The following is a 20,183-nucleotide window of genomic DNA, read 5'->3' as shown; positions in this document are numbered from 1 at the left end:
GGGTGATGGTGGCGTGACGCACAATTACTGGCGCATCCCTGCTACTTTGCAGGGATGCGCCGGTAATTAAAAATCTGAACCTTAGTGTGTAGCATTACGCAGTTCTTTAAACTACACTCATACATAATTTCACAGGCCAATGAAATGAACACAAAATCTAAAACAAATAAGCATAGTAGCAACACTACTGAGAAGAAGGAGAGCAGTGTACCTGAAATGCACAGAAGATTTTGAAATATAATTTACCTACAATGTAATGGGCAGCATTATTGCTCTTGGTAAAAAACAAAAAATTGCAATATAATAACACAGCAGGAGAAAACGTAGTAGTAAAGACATAGCTACTACTACTCACCAAGCCCGGGGATCTCAAGGCCAAGGAGGTCGAGCAGATCTCGCTCACGGGTCAGGACATCCGTCCAGCGGTGGGTGGCCTGGTTGTAGGTGCGCCAGACCCGAGAGTGGTGGTAAATGGCCTGGCACACCTTCTCCCACCGCTTCCGGCGCTCCCGGGCCCCGTACCCGGCACTGATCTTGCCGCCTCCCATGATGGTCCTGGGGAGGCGGCGCTGAACATAAAAAACGTGTTGGCCCACCTCCTCCGGGGTAAAGATCTCCCGTGGCATCACTAGCTCCCCCCTCAAACGCCCGCACGGGAGCCGGACACGGGGTGCGGGACCCTTCCCCTTCTCGGGATGCTTCCCAGCTCTTTTCACCATGGTCTGGGCGGAAAGGAATAAAGAAAATAGAATAGGGAAGAGAAGAAAAGAAAATAGTTTACAAAAGTAGTTTAAAATTAACCAAAAGTAGCAGTAAACACAAAAATATAGGGCTAGAAAAATAGAGGGATAGATAATAAGTAAAATAGATCAAAAAAAACTTCAAACAAGCAAAGGATGGCAGAGATTGACAGAGGATACAAAGACCATGCCCAGAACCATAGCAATGAATGAGAAACAAGATGGCCGCGCCCGTTCACGACCGCGCGGGTAAGTTCGCGCGAGATTTTCCTTGCGAACATGCGCGAAACTGTACTGGCAAGCCGCAGACTTTGCGAGATTACACTTCGCGCCCAGAAACGGAAATACGTCAGGCAAACAAGATGGCTGCGCCCTTGAACGACCGCGAGGGTAACTTCGCGCCTTGCGCTACGAGCGGCTCGCAAAAACGCACAAAACCTTGCCAACTAACACGCCGCAAAAAAAACAAATTGCATATTCGCCCGAATTTGCGGCTTCCGAATCCGATCTTGCGCGTGTTCGCGCCCCGCGAACCCCGCGAAATTGCAGAAAAACGAGTTTTTCAAAACTGAAAGCACTCGACAGGGGCAAGAGTTCAAACTCATCATTAGTAACAATTCCCTGTAGTGCTTCCTGACTGGGGCCCCTCCAGAATTCAGTTTCTAGTTGCAACAATTGTATGACCCTGCTCTGACCCTCACAGCAGGCTCATAGAATAGCTACAAGTAGGCCACAAAGGTCCTGGGGAAAAAAATGCGCTGCAACAGAAAGCAAAATTACCGATAAGGAAGCAGGTGCCAAACTGGAATTTTAAAACAGTGACACATTATTAAACTAACCCCAAATTAATTCATCTCAGTTGAAGCAGGGCTGGTGTGCTTGCTTTTCCCCCCCATTCTCTACAGTAATGATGAACCAGAGGGTGGCATTGATGTAACAGAGGGTTGCAGTGGTGAAACAGAGGGTGCTGGGAACCTGTGATGATGAAGCAGACGTAGAAATAACATAATCGCGACCGTTGCGCGCCAAAATGTAAGTTCGCAATTGCGAACTGGTACGAAACCCTCGCGAACTGGCAGAAATCCTTGCGAACACAAAAAAAAAAAATCCGCAAATTCGCAATAATTCGCGGATTTTGCAGATTGCGAGTTCGCAAATCCGCAAAATTTGCGAACGCGAGATTCGCAAAATTCGCCCATACTTTGTTTTGAGCTGTTGTTCGCCTTAAGCGAACCGGAGAGAACCGGCCAGAGCTGAATCTAATCAAGAAGTGTTCCTGGGCTCAGGTCTCTAGACGAAACAAGCAGCTGATCACTGTGGGAGCGTCTAGAGCGAGGAGCCCGGTGCATGGACCTGGTGGGAGGAGGCTGCTGGCTGGAGCTTTCCACTAGAGGAGAGGAATCCATATTAGCGAATTGCAGAAGAGGAGGAGTAGTCAGTTCAGTTTGGTTCTTGAAGAGTGGAGAGTAGGATGTCTGCTGGAGCTGCAGAATACAGTGCAGTTCTATTGGTTTTCTGGAATGGAGAAAGAAGGCAGATGATTGCTGAAGCTGAAGAGAGAGCAGTAACTATCAGCTGGGACTACCAGTTTGTCAGAGAGCATTAAAGCAGATGGAGGAGCTGAGGCTGTCAGCTGGAGCAATTGAGCCAGAGGCGTGAAGCTATGGTGACGGAGGGAGAGACAGAGAGAGCCCTGATCCCACCAGAGACAGAGAGAAATCTTCCTTCTAATAGGTGAGGTAGTCTAAACTAGTCCCCTTTACACTTACACCTTAATCTTGTCCTTATTCCCTAGGCTATTGTATGTCTAATCCTTTTCTTTCAGCGGTGTGTTAAAAGTTCCTGTTAATCAAGAGACCCCACAGATAACCTTGCCCTCATACTGTATGTCTAATCCTTTTCTTTCAGCGGTGTGTTAAAAGTTCCTGCTAGTTATAGAGACCCCGCAGATTTATGTATGTGTATACTATTGCCATTTTGTAATAAAGATACCCCAGTTCTTAGTGAACTAGTGTGCATGTGTTGTTCTTATGATAGAGAGCGTTTTTACTCCTGCATACAGAGTGTCTCCTATTCTTAAAGCATAGGTAACCTTTCCTTCTAGTCAGGGGTTACAGCCAGAACAGATGCTGCCCCTGATCCGGTAAGTAGCCTTTGAATAATTAGGGAGAGAGAGGAGCCCTTGAGCTAGGGAATTATTGACACCAAGTGATTCGGCCATCCCATAATATTATTGTAGTAGCGAACCTTTAGTGAATAGTGAGAGAGACTTCTCAACATAGAGACAGAGAGCTGAAGGTATTCATAGGAAAGTGGTCGTCATTGGTAAGTGGCGTTAGTGAGAGCACTGATTGTGGGCAGTGTGTCTACCCGCAAGATTGCGGCTTGAGTGAGCACCGGGGGGACAGGGTGTGTAATGAGATCGCCTCTAGGGAAAGTGGCGTTAATGAGAACACCAGGTAGGAGACTGGTGCTTAGGTCCGCCGGATTGTGGACCGGATAAAGAGTGAGCACTGGGCAGACGCCCCAGGATATTGCGGCATAGATTTGCAAATTTAGCGGCACAAAAATGGGAATTTAGCGGCACAAAAATGGAAATTTAGCGGCATTATTGCGGCACTTTATTTTACTCCTATCCATTCCTTTTCAGCCATAAATCAATGACTCTGTTTTAACAGAGTATTCCACTTTGAAATAGGCATGTTTAAAGTGTCTGAGAGTGTTTGTTTGCCATATTCTCCTTTTTGGTATATTTTTGAGCATAGGTTTAGCCAAGCACAATAGTACAGGGTTGCTGGTCATCTTGCTGCATCTGTGGGACTGAGTCCTGCCCCCAAAGAGCTGTTGTCAAGGTCCTGGACCCTTGACTGGAGACAGAGTATACTTCTCCCTGCTGATCCGAGGGTTTCACCAGAACCGAGGCAGATTGACGCAGAGCCATGCATCATAGCACACCGCTGCTCCTCATTGGCAGCTTCACCAGATCTCAGGGCTCCTCAGCTCCTGATCGGCAACTGCAGTGGGTCCAATGCAGAGTAAAATAGTGAAAGACTCTATATCAGCTGGGATCACCAAGGATGATAGGGAGTGAACACTAGTGGCCATCCTAGTGATAGTAGGAGGGCCCTGTGGAGATGGAAACAAATTAAGTTAAATAAAGCTTGTATACACTGGTAAGGAGCAAGTAGCTCAACCATACAACAGATTACTGATGAAAGAGACAATCAGCAGTAAAGGGACCACGCCAATGTTGTGCCAAGTGCACTTGCGTGTTAAGAAACAATGAGTGGCCCTGCATAAGCGAGCTGCTGGCTAATAAGTTACCTAGTGGATATAAGTCACTTCATAGAGATGTGTGGTAATGTTCCAAATGCCCACTGTAATGGATTGCGGGACACCGGTAGAATGCCTATGAACATGAACAGGACAAAATATGAGAGGGCAGACTAAATAAAGTTATTCAAAGCTGAAAAAAAGACTCACCGACTCAACAACAAGATCGCCACTCTTGAAGGGAACTATGATGACATACGGCACTTCGGTGGGGTTAAATTGGCTATAATGTCTGGCATTTGTAGAAATATCCCAGATGCCTATTATTCGTAATACCTGAGCCAGCAAAAAGCCTGTGAAAAGGAACATGTTGAAAGCACGAGAGCAGACTGATTGAAGGTCATGGAGGTAGACACTGTATGAAAGGAAACACGAAGGAAAACTGATTAAAATTATATAAAGTAGTAAAGGGGTCAACAAAATCATACATTATTCTGAGAGAGATAATTCCTATGGAAACTCACCAGTCCTTCAATAATTCCATACCGAAAGAGCCAAATGTCCAAAACGCAACCACAATTGCAAGTACGCCTTCAGAAAAGTGAAAAATTGAAAAATCCCTAATATTGCTTAGCTAGACATAATTAAGGTCCGTACTTTCCTTACTAGAAATGTTGGGCCCATAAACTTTCCAGTTCGGAACAGAGGCAGAAGCACTCCACCGGGCAACAACACGCCCTCTGTCAAAAGGAAGGGAGTATCTTCATCTCAGTGCACACAACAAGCTTTTGGTGCTATAAATCACTGCCCTGCTAAACACAAATGAATTCTGTGAACACTGGTGCCACAATGAAAACAGACACAAGGCAAGAATAAAAAAAAAAAAAATCCTTCGTAGAAAAACGCCACTTTCTCATCTTGGAATATAATGAAAGCAGGATCCAACTAGACTTTAAAAGGACAGGACGGGCCCCATACTGTGCCACAATGCCGCATGTCATTAAATAACAGTTTACAACTAACAGCATGTAAATCCTTCCTGCTCCCAGTGACTCCCTGTGTCCTCCTTTCACAGCGCTCTGTCTCTGATGTGAACTGGAGGCTCTCGGTCTGAGAGATGTTAACAATTGACGCTGATTAAGACTAATCAGACCCCCGAGGAGCTTGCAACACCTGATTTCGCGGCCACTTTTGTAAAAAGCGCGGCCTTTTTACAAAAGTGCCGATTTCGCGATTATTTTGCAAATCGCGAAATCGCGAAATCCTGGAGGGTCTGACTGGGGCTGCAGCCCAGTGTGTAGGCACGCCGGATTGCATGTCGAGTGAGCACTGAGGGTGAGCAGTGTGTATACCCGCCAGATTGCGGCTTGAGTGAGCACTGAGGGTGAGCAGTGTGTAATGGTAGATAATCAGAACTGCCCCAGGGTAGATTAGTCTGGACCCATGTGGTCGCGAGACTATGAGGTAAGAGTGTGGTGTAGGGCATGGATGTCCTTAGTAATCAGTGAGTATTCTTAGTATCCCTATAGATTTAGTGGTGTTTCTGATGATATGAGCTTGTATATTGCGAGATCCCCATCCTCAGGTACCTGGATAGATGGGTCCTGAGGAGGGAGGTGGTTACGTTCCGGCTGGGTTGGAGGGGCTCTCAGGAGCTGATCCCATCTGGTCTAGAACCCGGTCGTTACAGGGGTACAGGGGTATTTTTAGTGTTCAGGGCTAGGTTTGGGTTTTGGGGTATAGGGGTATTTTTAGGGTTCAGGGGTAGGTTTGGGTTTTGGGGTACAGGGGTATTTTAAGGGTTCAGGGCTAGGTTTGGGTTTTGGGGTACAGGGGTATTTTTAGGGTTCAAGGCTAGGTTTGGGTTTTGGGATACAGGGGTATTTTAGGGTTCTGGGCTAGGTTTGGGTTTTGGGGTACAGGGGTATTTTTAGGGTTATGGGGTAGGTTTGGGTTTTGGGGTACAGGGGAATTTTAAGGGTTATGGGCTAGGTTTGGGTTTTGGGGTACAAGGGTATTTTAGGGTTCAGGGGTAGGTTTGGGTTTTGGGGTACAGGGGTATTTTTAGGGTTATGGGGTATGTTTGGGTTTTGAGGTACAGGGGTATTTATAGGGTTCAGGGCTAGGTTTTGGTTTTGGGGTACAGGGGTATTTTTAAGGTTTAGGGATAGGTTTGGGTTTTGGGGAACAGGGTAGATTTATAGGGTTAAGATGGGTTAGTGTTTAAGGGTGTTGGGGTATTTTATAGAGTAAGGGTGGGTTATGATTATGGGGTGCAGGGGTATTTAAAGTAGGGGTGGGCGGAATTGGCGCGAACTTGGTACAATAAATCCGCAATATTTCGTTCCGTCAGATTTCCAATTATTAAAACAGAAACCTCATATATTCAAGGTAAAATAACAAGTATTTCTACATGCTAAAATGCATATAGTCATTTCACAAAAGTGAAATTAGCTTCCAGCAAGCAGTGAGAGAGGTGATGAGATCAAACCCCTGCAAACCATTATGGGACGAGATTAGCAGTGGGAAGTGAATATTATAGTATCCAAATAATTCTACAAAGAGCTGCAGTTCACCTTGTTCTCCCCAGTTGTCCCCAAGAGGCAAATGCAATAGCATTTAAAATATTATACATCAAGCTGCAGTTCACCTCATGGTCCCTAGACGTCCCTGATGAGGCAAATGCAATAGCATTTAAAATATTACACATCAAGCAGCAGTTCACCTCATGTCTCTAGATGTCCCTGATGATGCAAATGCAATAGCATTTAAAATATTATATATCAAGCTGCAGTTCACCTCGCCGTCCCAAGATGTCCCTGATGAGTAAAATTCAAAAACATTGAAACCCTTTCATGAATGCTAAAAATTATGCTAAGCTTATCCCATAATGCTTTGCAGGGCCTTTTAGTTGTATTTTTGCCCATAACTGTGCTTGGGGTGGTTCTAAGAGAATGGGACCTCCACTGAATTACTATTTAAAGGGAGCAGGAATGTATAGAACCTGGGAAGAAAAAACAACACTCGTGATGGAATGCCCCCAGCGATTGTCACGCCCCCAGCACACACCCACAGCACAATGCAGACACGCCCACAAGGGACTACTTTGCTGGCACGGTTCTTTTACATTTTAAATGTATATGGTGGGTGTCTGCATAGCCTATGTCCTTCTGCTGCAAATGCCCTTTCCAACGCTGTATTGGGTGTTGTGATTGGTGCTGTGGTTCCCGAGTTTACCTGGCCAAAAGGTGCAAGTTCTCTCTTTATAATAGTAGTATAGATACTCTGTAATGCCTGAAAATCTTTAGTTAAGTTCTGGAAATAAATATGCACATCTTACAAAAAGCCTCTATACCACTGTATCACAACTACTTAACTTGGGCCAGAAATCCAGGTTGTTAATGAATTGTCAACAATTATTAAAAGGCTGCTGATGGCTCCAAAAGGTGCCCCTACTACCTTCGTCATCATGATGTGGGGCTTGACTTTGTTGAAGTCTTTATAAATATTGCCCCCCTACTTTTATGCGCCAAAATGTGGCTGTCGGAGGAGCTAACATTTACTAGAGATATTATCATAGACTGTCTTCATCTTGAAGGTGTATTAGATATTCGCGGGCTATCTTTTGTCAGGGATCATTTTTATAAATTGGGCCTGGGACAATATTTGTATTGCCCTGCAAACATTCCTGAGAATGCAAAAAGAATTATTAAAGAGGCATATTACAGCAGGGCAAATGCCCGCCATTCCCAACCAGAGGTAGCAGGTCCTCTGTGTTTATTTTCAGCCAACAGCAATTTTATTTAATGTTTACCTCAAATATTCAGACTCGCTTTTATCTAACAAGATTACGGCTATTGACCCTGTATTTTTTAGTAGCTTTTCCGACACAAGCTGATTTGACAGACTATCGAGTGCCGTGCCACTGCGACAATTTGGCAGTTCAAAGCACATTGCACCTTAAGCTTTTTTGAACTCTATATAAGGAGCATAGGAGCAGATTTTTTGTCCCAATTTTAAAAAGCTCTAGGCCATGCTCATATTCTGATGGTTTTAATCTCATGTATTCTTTGGCCACATCAGACATATGTATTGGGGTTTCCAATTTTATTAAGGTGGTAATTGCTATTAGAAAACAATATTGATATCTGTAATTGATTCACATTATTTAGAATTAATAATGAATTTCTTTTAGTGTTGTTTTAGACTGATTGTAAGGATGGTATTCTTAATTTTTATTCCTTTTAATAATTGAAATAACTGAAGTGCTTATCATGTGTATGTAATTGGGCTATAGTAACTACAAAATGTAGTGGATTTTGTGTAATTTCATGGGTTTTTTATACACCGAATAAAGTTACCTTGATGATGATGAATTGTCAACAGCTTCATTGGCCTTTTTCACAGATTTTCTTTAGAATAGGCTTAGGCATTAACCCGCAACCTACTTTCAAATATGCCTCTATAACCCACTTCAGGTCCACTCAGCTATTACCTTTTCCAACATGGAGTAATTCTTCCATCTGAACTTTAGCAATTTGTAAAGCATGCACATTTACACTTGTCTCTTGGGCTTACACTATTTTCCTGCAATTGACTCCCACACGTAACGTTATGCTGCATATGCCTATGATGTCATCAGTGATGTCATCAGTAATGCTGTTTGAGAGGTCATAAGTGATACCATCAATTATCTAATTTAACATATCATGATCGATGTAATATGTTACGGTATAAGCAGTGCATGGTGGGGATACATGTAATGGTTAGCTCAGTAAATTATACCTGCTGAACTTCAGGTTTGTTTTTCGTACATTTTTACGTTATTTGAACACCTAACTAAGAGAGAGATAGTTTCGGGGCGATTCGTCAAGCGGGGAGCAAGAAAAAGGAAGAGGTCCCAAAACACGTTTTCCCAATGTAAATTCCCATAGGATTTTCGACAGGACTACAGCCCAAACCGCTGAACGGAATTACACCAAATTTGGCAGAAATCTAGATCTTGGTCCAGAAAGAGCTCTTTGTAATTTGGTGAAAATCTGTCCAGTAGTTTTGGAGTCCTTTCAGTAAAAATATTTATGTATATCTGGGGAGCAGATCCCCGCGCCAACAGCAATGCTGTGATTGTCTGGCTGACACCTGGGAGAAAAGTTGCAGCCGCCCTTTTGTGAATTGGGACATGGGTTTCGGGGTGGGGCAATAAAGTGTAAATAGGATATGAGGGGTCAGGATAGAGGTATCCTGACCCCATGGGACTGATGTAGGGGTCTGTGGGGGATCCCTCTGGGGAAAGAAATTGTCCAAAAACATAGTATTTTTGCCGCAGGAGGATCCACCAGGCAGCTAAGCCCGCACTCCCCGCGTGAAAAGGTGGAGATCCGCAGATCCAGAGCCCAATTAAAACAAGCGTTGGCACAGACAATAGGCCTTGCTGTTTGGACCAATAGGTTTTACTAATGCTGGTCAGCATAGACTAAAAAGCTACTTAAAAAATGATCTTCACATTTTATTTTCTCTTCGCTCAACAGGAAAAGCTTTGACACAGCTGTGTGGGGTATTAAAAATAATAATTTTTCAGGCAAGCAAATCTGACTTTTGCACTAAATTGCTACTTTCCTAATTTTTTTCAAAATAAAGTGCCAAATCCACCAACCAAGGTTAATAAATAGGCCCTGATTTTGACATGGTGACGCAGTTTTGTGCTTTAAAGACCCGCCGTGAGGGAAACTGCTCCAGGGACCACTGTACTGCAGTGAGGGCAACGCCTGCTGATACCATCACCCCTGCAACATCATCCAAGCGCTGCTACCCGACGCCACAAAAGTGCTGTTCAGCTCCCGCAGGCAGAGCCCGGGCCAAGGGCCGGCCCATCCTTGCCCGTCAGTGAACGGAAGAGGCCGGGCTGGGCCACCCCTCTTACTGCTTATATCCATAATGGGTAAGATGAAACATTTATGTACCCAAATCCAGGGGGGGCTAAAAGCAAAAGTGCCTAAAAAATCGTCACCTATCATCTCATACCTAACTTCGGCGGTGGGTATGTTAAACAAAGAAATTGCTAATGCTGAAAAGGAACTGGGTCTGGGCATGAGCCAAGAGACAGACGTAGGTATTGTTACATTCGATCTTGTGTTAAAAGCTCCCGTCCCCTTGGAACCTATTGTATTGTTAAAAACTCCGCTAGGTACCCAAGGTGCCATAACTGCTGATGTTGCTGAGACAAGGGGGACGGTGGATGTCACAAAAAAATGTTTGCCTGTCCATGAACCGAAACAAAAAGGGCAGCCTCAGGGATACAACGTGAAAAAGAGACTTACTAGAAAAATGGGAAAATGGGATAAAGGCTTAAAAAAAAAAAGTGACCCTACCAAAGGTACTGGTGCGAGCAAAATATAGACGTGACAGTCCGGAATGTGGTGGAGGAGATTTTTACTTCTCCTCTGGAATCTGTTTTGACCAGTGTTGCTAAAGACATTATTGATACTATGAACACTTGTGTAGCTGGTATTCTGAAAAAATGTGAGCGTATAAACTCTTTTTTAACAGCCCCAAGCCCTCTGTACATCCCTCCTATTCCAATTGAGCCTTCTAAAACTCAACTGGATGGTAGGTCATGTCTTGCAGAGCTCAACAGGGGTGGTGCTTCAATCCCCCCATCACGAGTAAGAGTTGAATCAGGTGTTACGGAGAGAGTTAGGGTATTCAAGACTCCCTTGGGAGTGGGGGAACTCCAGTAGTAGCGACAGGAACCCTGTGGCTTTAATGGATTATGTTCATACTCAAGCTAGCAGGGAGTCCCCCGTTTTACATGAGAGGTGTGTAAAAACGAAACCCCCCAGTATTAACCTACCCCCAGAAGCAACCCCACTGGTCGTGGTCCTTGTAAGGTCCCACCACTGAGTGCTAATGAGGAAGAATCTACTCCAGCCCTGTTAATGAAAGCTAAAAAATGGTGTTCTCATTATTGCTCCGGAAATACTGATATTTCCTCTAGTATTATAATGGCTAGACGGGTGGGGTGGATAGGTAGATCCCCGAAACAAGTTGAAGGGGACTGAGTTAATGTTAATTTTAACAAACGAGGTGTTGCTGACAGACTGTTCTGGGACGTCTCAGACCTGGAGAAGGAGGATGGGGGCATTAGGGCACTGCCAATGGGATTCTTTTATCCTCCATTAGGACGCCCAAATGTCTTTATTAAGACCCACCCAGGGGTTGATTTGAGGAGGCCCCATCAGGCTCTTCAAAGCCATGGAGAATACAATGATCTTGAACTTCAACTTGAAAGCCCCAGTGATAGAGACATATTATATCCACAAACCCTTCACACACAGACAGGTCATATAGGGGTGGGCCTCGCCCTATCTAATAGGTTCTCCCCATTGTCCCAGTTAGATGAGAATGACTGACTAGAGATTTCCCACGACTGCTCTTTGGAATCTAGTCACAATCCTCAAATGACTGATATTGATGTTGGCCCGGGCTGTAATATTATTAGTTGAAATTTCGAGTGGCTCAGATCAAAAAGGGATAATTCAAGTTGGCTTAAGTTTGTAAAAAAATATGACATTATTGCTCTCCAGGAGACATGGGAGAGGGAAAGCAACTTTTTACTGGGTGGGTTTGAATCATATTGCTTGCCCGCTCGACCTACGTTGGCAGGAAAAGTCAAGGAAGGCTTAATGCTACTCTTCTCCCTAAAGATAAAAGGGTCCGTAAAGCTGTTGGAGGTAACCTCCTATAACTGTTTGATAGCAGATTTAAGTACTCCTAATTACCCTAAAATATTGTTAATCAACTTCTATAACTCAGGGGAATGTGATTCCAGAAATGAACATCTTTCTTACTTGAAATGTTTTTTAGAAGCGTATAGATTACAGCAATCCACTTTTTACTAAACCATACTTATGGGCGATTTTAATGTTCGCTTGTGTGACTTGAACTGCCGAATGGACCATGCTTTTGGTCCAGATTATTCGTTGTTAGCCCATTTTGAGTGTACATTTAAGGGGGAGGCTCTGGAGGATCTCCTGTCAGGAGCTGATCTCTTTGAACCGGGGTTCCATGATCCAACTGAGAGGGTACCAACATTTAAGGCTAGGGGTAGGGAGACCATCATTGACCCCTTCCCCCTCAATATTAGGTAACGTAGTATTTTATAATGCGAGGTTGCCTCCCTTTAGCGACCATAACCCAGTTATCCCGGAGTTAGATAAAGATATGGACCTTTTGTGCTCTCCGGGTAAGGATAGGGGAGCCAACCCTGTAGGGACCAAGCGAGGAGGCTCAAATCGTCTAAGGTAGTCCCTGAATCTATTTTTGCTAATTTATGTAGGAAGGCTAAAAATCAAGAAATATCAAAGAGATCCCTTTTCCTGGTTTTTAATAACGGATGAGACTAACTGAATAGTCCCTACCGCTAAATCATATTCTATGGTAACCTATGAGTATGGTCAATTCTTGGAGTTACACCACAAAATACCAAATTCACAAATCTATCATTGATCTAAACAATTTACTTGCAACCCTTAGGTTTTCTTAGTTAGGGACAGTTTAAGCAAGAATGAGGTAGAACAGGTTTTGCATTTTCTATTTGGAATTTTATTGTAACATGCTTTTTTAAAATGTGTTTTTGAATAATATGTTATGTCATGTTTTAATAAATGGTATAGAAAAATTGTTTTTTATAGAATATTGGTGAACAAACAGATCAGATCCTTTTTTGTTACAATAAAATTCCAGGGCTTAAAGTGACGAACACAGCTCTTCTCCAATGGCTGGCCGCCGTTTAGGAAGCCAGCCAATGGAGAAGAGCTAGCTCGTTTATCTCCTTACTAGAAGACATAAGATCTCGCCAGTGAGACTGCGCATGCGCAGCCTACGCTAGCCGAGACCTAAAAACGATTTGTTGTGTGAACTGCAGACCAATAGCAAAGTTCATACACTCAGAGGTGAGCCATGAAGGACATTTAGGTGTGATATCGAAAAACAAACGGCTGACAATGCAATACTGGTAGCCTGCCATCGACAGGGATGTGGAAAAATTCATGAGAAAGTTACCAGATGTTTGCAAAATGATAAAAGACAGATATACAGAGTTCTGCTTATGAAAGAAGTGGGTTTTCCTCACAGAGTGCGGGCCAATGAATGTAATGATTTTTTAGGTCTGTTTCAGATGCTTCCTGTGCATCAGAAATTTGCCATTGTCCTTGAAGACTACATGTCAAATTGGTTGATAGTAAGTTTTGCACGTGTCAGAGAGGGTTTTCTGTTTGAGTTGGTATCGGATAATGGTGTACAATTTGTCTTGAGGGAGATGAAGCAGTATTTGGATGGAACTAGTATCAAGATAAATGTGCTTGTCGTCATCACCCACAGAGTAATGGCCAAGCAGAGAGGATGAACAGATGGGTCAATCAGGGTTTTTTTCGTGGTCGGTATCAAAGTGGAAAATGCTGTCAGGGCTATGCTTTTAGCTAATCACAACACACTGTACTGCACCATTTTGTGCTGAGGCAGAAACTTGCATGATTTGGACTTCGTAATGTGCACTGAATTGTCTGAAGAGGGGCTAAGATACAATCCATCTATACTACTATTATAAAGAGAGAACTGTGTCCTTTGAGCCAGGTAAACTCGAAAAGTACACCACCAATCGCAACACCCAATACAGCGTTGGAAAGGGCAGTTGCAGCAGAAGGACATAGGCTAGGCAGACGCCCACCATATACATTTAAAAAGTAAAAGAACCGTGTCAGCAAAGTAGTCCCTTGTGGGCGTGTCTGTGTTGTGCTGTGGGCTTGTGCTGGGGGGCGTGACAAATGCTGGGGGCGTGTGGTACGTTCCGCCCTTCGGGCTGGACTGTTCCCATGAGGCACAGGGTCAAGGCTGATTTGCATATGGCCATGTCTGAACTGGGGTGGTGTGGAGTGCAAAAAAACGATGGATTTAGGCCCAGATCTCCGTACTGGGGTGAATATATGACATTGTTCTGCATTCTGTCCATCAACTGTTGTTTTTGCATTTGTCACCCTGAGTGGGATGGGTATGCTGAGACGTGAGTCCCGTGCTCTCCACACCACTGAAGTCAAGCTATCTTGGCTGAAGACGGCTGATAGCTAGAAATTGGTGAAAGAAATGGCTTGGCAGTTTGACCTGGAATGTTTCCACGTGGCACAGGGTCAAGACAGACTTGCTCATGGCTGTGTCTGAACTGGGGGGGTGGAGTGCAAAAAAATTATTGATTAGGCCAAGATCTCTCTATTGGGGTGAACTCATGGCATTGTTCTGCAATCTGTACATCAACTGTTATTTTTACATTCTGTCCGTCATACCATGTCTCATATTGTGTGCTGGGGGTGTGGGCGTGTGCAGGGCGCGCGTTGTATCATATATTTCATTGTTTTTTCTTCCCAGGTTCTGTACGTTCCAGCTCCGCGTGTCCCCCCTGCTCCCTTTAAATACCCCTGCACCCCATAATCAAAACCCACCCTTACTCCTTAAAATACCCCTACACCCTTAAACACTAACCCATCTTAACCCTATAAATATACCCTGTACCCCAAAACCCAAACCTATCCCTAAATCCTAAAAATACCCCAAAAATCAAACCTACCCCTGAAACCTAAAATACCCCAGTACCCCATAACCAAAACCTAGCCCTGAACCCTTAAAATACCCGTACCACAAAACCCAGACCTACCCCTGAACCCTAAAAATACCCCTGCACCCCAAAACCCAAACCTAGCCTGAACCATAAAAATAACCCTGTACCCCAAAATCCAAACCTACCCCTGAACCCTAAAGTACCCCTGAACCCCAAAACTCAAACCTAGCCCTGAACCCTAATATATACCCCTGTACCCCAAAACCCAAACCTAGCCCTGAACCCCTAAAATACCCCTGTACCCCAAAACCACCCCTGAACCCTAAAAATACCCCTATACCCCAAAACCCAAACCTAGCCCTGAACCCTAAAAATACGCCTGTACCCCAAAACCCATACCTATCCCTAAACGCTAAAACTACCCCTGTACCCATAACCCAAAACTATATCTGAACCCCTAAAATACCCAAACATCCCAAAACATATACCTCAGTACCCCAAAAACATACACCCCTATACCCATACTTACCTTTTACAAACACTAAAAATAAAACATGCTTTTACCATTCATGCATTTACAACGAATTTCGTTATAAATGTATGAGTGGTTAAAGCATATAAAATGTAATGCCATGCGTTATAATGGCATTGCGGAGTCATGGTACTTTCATAATGAAAGTATGCAGAGTGATGGTCTGCGGAAAGAAAGTTGCGGAATAATGGGTGTTTACCCTCCTCCGGTAAGTACATTGATGGCACGGCGGCCCACATTTCCAGCAACATACTCATATTTTTTCACCACCGATTTGAAAAATGCACAGTTTCTCTAATTGATGGCCAGCAACGACATACACTTTTAGACACACCTTCCGCCACAAGTTCTAGAATTGCGAACTTTAGAGCTGGGGAGCTACGTTCGAATCTCGGCATCAGGTCAACATCCTGTGATTCCAAGCAAATTGCTTTGTCTCCCCACGCCTACCACAAATTAATGTGTTCTTCTGTAATGTAAATTGTGCTCATGCCATGTTGTCGCGTTCGCGCTATAGAATATTGCAAGGAAAAATAAAGTAGGGAAACTCAAGTTCACACACTACTGAATGCGCACTCTTAAGTGCATCAGCAGTGCACTGTGAATCGGAGCGTTTCACAGGCCTGTCACAGATAAGAAATGCTATCAAAACGAAATCCTACAAAACAATATACACCTGGCCGGCAGCAATTCATACCCGGACAACGTCGGGACGGGCTGCTAGTACTAATATAATAAAGAGAGAGCCTAAACCTTTGAGGCGAGTAATCTCAGGAACCACAGCACCAATCACAACACCCAATACAGCGTTGGAAAGGGCAGTTGTAGCAGAAGGACATAGGCTATGCAGACGCCCACCATATACATTTAAACGGTAAAAGAACCGTGCCAGCAAAGTAGTCCCTTGTGGGCGTGTCTGTGTTGTGCTGTGGGCGTGACAAATGCTGGGGGAGTGTGGTACGTTCCGCCCTTCATGCCATGTCTCATATTGTGTGCTAATCCCACCCTGCTCCCTTTAACCGCATGCACGCTAGCAGGTTTTCCCGCTGCACGCTGAAATTAAAAAATCGTGGCTTCTGTGACAAAGCCAGCTCGCAATGCGCGCTGCGCAGGTAACGCCCATGACGAGCTGGCTTTGTCATCCGCATCGAAGGGGTTAAATACACCTGCACCCCATAATCATAACCCATCCTTACTCCTTAAAATACCCCAACACCCTTAAACACTAACCCATCTTAACCCTATAAATATACCCTATACCCAAAACCCAAACCTATCCCTAAACACTAAAAATACCCCTGTACCCCAAAACCCAAACCAAGCACTGAACCCTATAAATACCCCTGTACCTCAAAACCCAAACCTACCCCTGAACCCTAAAATACCCCTGTACCCCAAAACCCAAACCTGAACCCTTAAAATACCCCTGTACCCCAAACCCCAAACCTACAGCGGAACCCTAAAAATACATCTGTATCCCAAAACCCATACCTATCCCTAAACCCTAAAACTACCCCTGTACCCCATAACCCAAAACTATATCTGAACCCTTAAAATACCCAAACACCCCAAAACATATACCTCAGTACCCCAAAACATATACCCCTATACCCATACTTACCTTATCCAAACATAAAATAAAAAACATGCTTTTACCATTCATGCATTTACAACGAATTTTGTTGTAAATGTATGCGTGGTAAAAGCATATAAAATGTAATGCCATGTGTTATAATGGCATTGCGGAGTCATTGTACTTTCGTAATGAAAGTATGCGGAGTGATGGTATGCGGAAAGAAAGTTGCAGAATAATGGGTGTTTACCCTCCCCCGGTAGGTACATTGGTTGCACGGCGGCCCACATCTCCAGCAACATACTTTTCACCACCCATTTGAAAAATGCACAGGTCTCTCTCATTGATGGCCAGCACCGACATACACTTTTAGACACACCTCCCGCCACAATTTCTAGAATTGCGAACTTTAGAGCTGGGGAGCTACGTTCGAATCTCGGCATCAGCTCAACATCCTGTGGTTCCAGGCAAATCGCTTTGTTCCCCCGTGCCTACCACAAATGAATGTGTTCTTCTTCTAATGTAAATTGTGCTCATGCCATGTTGTCGAGTTTGCGCTATATAATATTGCAAGGGAAAATAAAGTAGGGAAACTCGAGTTTACACACTACTGAACGTGCACTCTTAAGTGCATCAGCAGTGCACTGTGAATCGGAGCGTTTCACAGGCCTGTCACAGTCAAAACGAAATCCTACAAAACAATATACTACTGGCCGGCAGCAATTCATACCCGGACAACGTCGGGACGGACTGCTAGTAAGTATATAAAGTAGGAAGAAGGATAAAGTGGCCTTCAAAAGATGCATGTGATATTGTAAAGCTATTGTTCGCCCAGACATGATCACAGAGCCAATAATCTTATACAATCATAGTACTCTGGAATTACTGGGGGAATCAAGTCTCAGAGCAATCACCATTAACTTCACCCACCCTCCAGCAGAGTTTCTTTTATCGCTGATATTGCTGACTTAGAGGGAGAAAAAAGTGAGGAACTTGTACTAGGAGACATAATGGCAGACATAGCTGAGGCCTTATAATGGGGCCCATATTAGATCAAATAAACATAAGAAAATGTATCACCCTATCCTGTATATTGTAATACAACCCAGCTTGATATTCAGACCACCTTCTGTGCACATAACCTTACCCACCACACTTATTCTTGAAACTCCCTTGACCTTGTACGTTTTTCTACATGCTGTAGTATGTTATAATACAACTGGCCCTCTCTGACCTGCTGGCCCCCCAGTTCTATGTACATGTACCTACACACTACAGAAAAAAGACCATTTCTTATCGATTGCTCTGGGGTGCCGTGGACCTTGTCCCATTCATTCCATCACTACAGAACTGACTTACAGATCACCTTTCTTCTTCACACTGTTGTCCTCCTCTTCTAAGCGGCTAACCTTAACTGACCCAGAAATTCCTCTGAGGTCTCAGGCACGGGCCAGAATTCAGGTCATTTTTCAGGTGCAGAGTCCCAATTCTTAGCCTATTACTGAACAGGAAGGAGAAACACCTTTGCGAAAATAAAGGAGATAATAGGTACACAACCGCTTCTGGCGTACTCAAGGCCCCCCAAAAAATACCACTCCACACAACTCAGATTTACCCCCCTGCAGGTCTTACTAAAAATCTGGAAAGATCCACTTTGGAGATATATTATGATACATTCCTTCAGAACTGTACAATTTACTCGCCATTCTGCATGTTCATTCAGTACGAACCAAATACCTGGGATAGCTATGAGCAGCAATCCATCTGCGTCTGTATTTCCTCTATCCAGTGGGTCTCTAGCGATAGCTCCATCAGTTTCAGGAGCATTCTGTGGCAGGAATGATGAGGATCCAGATGGGCCCTGCGCATCAGCACATGTTGGTTGTAGGTCAGAGTTCTCATCTCGATACTCATGATGCAGTGGTTCTTGCTTGTAGTTATGATCGTAGTCCTCAGGACTCAGTGGGGTTAGCTTATAGCTGAGATCTGGATTGAGTGCCTCAAGGTGCTTTGATTCTATCTTGCAGTTCTGATGTGCTTCATGTGTATCAGAGAGCATCTGCTGCAGACATGTGTTGAGCTGCAGACTCTGGTCCTCTTGAAATGCTGGTTTTCTGCAGATGTTTTGCCGTTGACCCTCAACATCAAACCGCAACAACTCTTGTTTTAGGAGTGGACTTGGTCCCTCCCCATCTGGGAGCATTGGTTGTCTGCAGTGGTTTTGCTGTGGCTCATGTCCCTTGTGAAACAGTGGCTGCATGCAGATGTTCTGTTGTAGGTCCCAACTATCTACATACAATGGTTCTTTCTTCACGTGTTCCTCTTGTTTGTGTTCCTCTGGTTCTAGTTGTATGTACTGGTCTTGCTGTGGTTCCTGCCCTTCATCAAACCTTGGTGGAAGACAAAGGTTTGACTCACCTGGGATGACTTGAACACCCGGAAGTGGGCACCTGGACACAGTGCAGTCCTGCTGTGGTCCAGGGCCATCCGGAGACAGAGGTTGGAGGCAATGGCTCTGCTTTAATTCATGCCCATGAGGAGACATAGATTGTAGACACTTATTCGGCTGTGGATCACGACCAGGTGGAGATGTCGACTGAAGGCATTGGTTCACCTCCTTGGCCCTGACTGAAAGATTGACCGGAGGGGACCTGCTGAGAGGACAATCTCTAACCACCACTGGACTGGCCATCTCCAAAGACACACCCCCATTTTCAAGGTAATCTAGACCCTTTGCTATCCAGATTTGCTCCATAAGCCCAGCGACTCTTGACGGCACGTCCTCTAAGGTATTCTGCATTTTGTCCAGTTTGGCTTCCAACTGCTCTAGTAAAGATAAAAGGATTACGTGAGGCAGGTTCCCCGATAGAGGTTCCATCTCACAGTCCCTCTGAGCATCAGTTTGGGATCTTGAAGATGACACATTGTGAATACAAGAAAAAGGGAGTGCAGCTCTTATGGGTTCAGGTGAACACTGCACTTCTCCTTTTTGTCTTTTCTCCATTCTTTAATTCTGATGTTCAAGTCCTCAAGTGTCTGTGAAGGGGAAGAAAATAGAAAAGACAACACATTATGACAGGACATGAGGTCAAAATACTCCTTCCTGTCTCACCACACGTTGTTTAAGCTTTACATAAAAAATTATTCAGTCCAGCTGATGGCTTGAAAGAACTAAATTGTCTCAAGAGCTTGAGAGGATCTACCCTGCTCAAGGTCTGGCTGTCCTCGAGGACATCAGGAGCTACCCTGCTACACATCTGAACCCCGCTCAGTGCTGCCCTTACGGTGAGATTTCATGCAGGTCTGCTCTGCAATGCCAGAGAGGACTCCCTATCCAGAGCTGATCTGTTAAGCTTCAAAATTTATCAGTATGACCTCATCAAACCTAACCCTATACTTATTACGTTTTTGTAATTGTTTTTTTTTTAATGAAAATTTGATAAGCATTACCATAATAGA

General features: G+C 44.2%; 1 protein-coding gene across 1 annotated transcript in view; it reads right to left on the bottom strand.

Moving 5' to 3' along the window:
* LOC147746518 (uncharacterized) overlaps window positions 1-19,762 on the bottom strand; it is a 72,079-nt gene extending 52,317 nt beyond the window's left edge. Inside the window, exon 1 of the mRNA XM_086952274.1 lies at window positions 18,462-19,762. Within this exon, the coding sequence (XP_086808400.1) occupies window positions 18,462-19,728 (1,267 nt within the window). The 5' untranslated portion in view covers window positions 19,729-19,762. The remainder of the gene's footprint in view (window positions 1-18,461) is intronic.
* Window positions 19,763-20,183: the final 421 nt, after the last annotated feature.

The sequence above is a fragment of the Lissotriton vulgaris genome, chromosome 1_1 (assembly GCF_964263255.1).
Source record: "Lissotriton vulgaris chromosome 1_1, aLisVul1.2, whole genome shotgun sequence".
In the NCBI taxonomy this organism is placed as follows: Eukaryota; Metazoa; Chordata; class Amphibia; order Caudata; family Salamandridae; genus Lissotriton; species Lissotriton vulgaris.
Note: the sequence above shows the minus strand (reverse complement) of the source record. Positions and strands in the feature narration are given on the sequence as shown.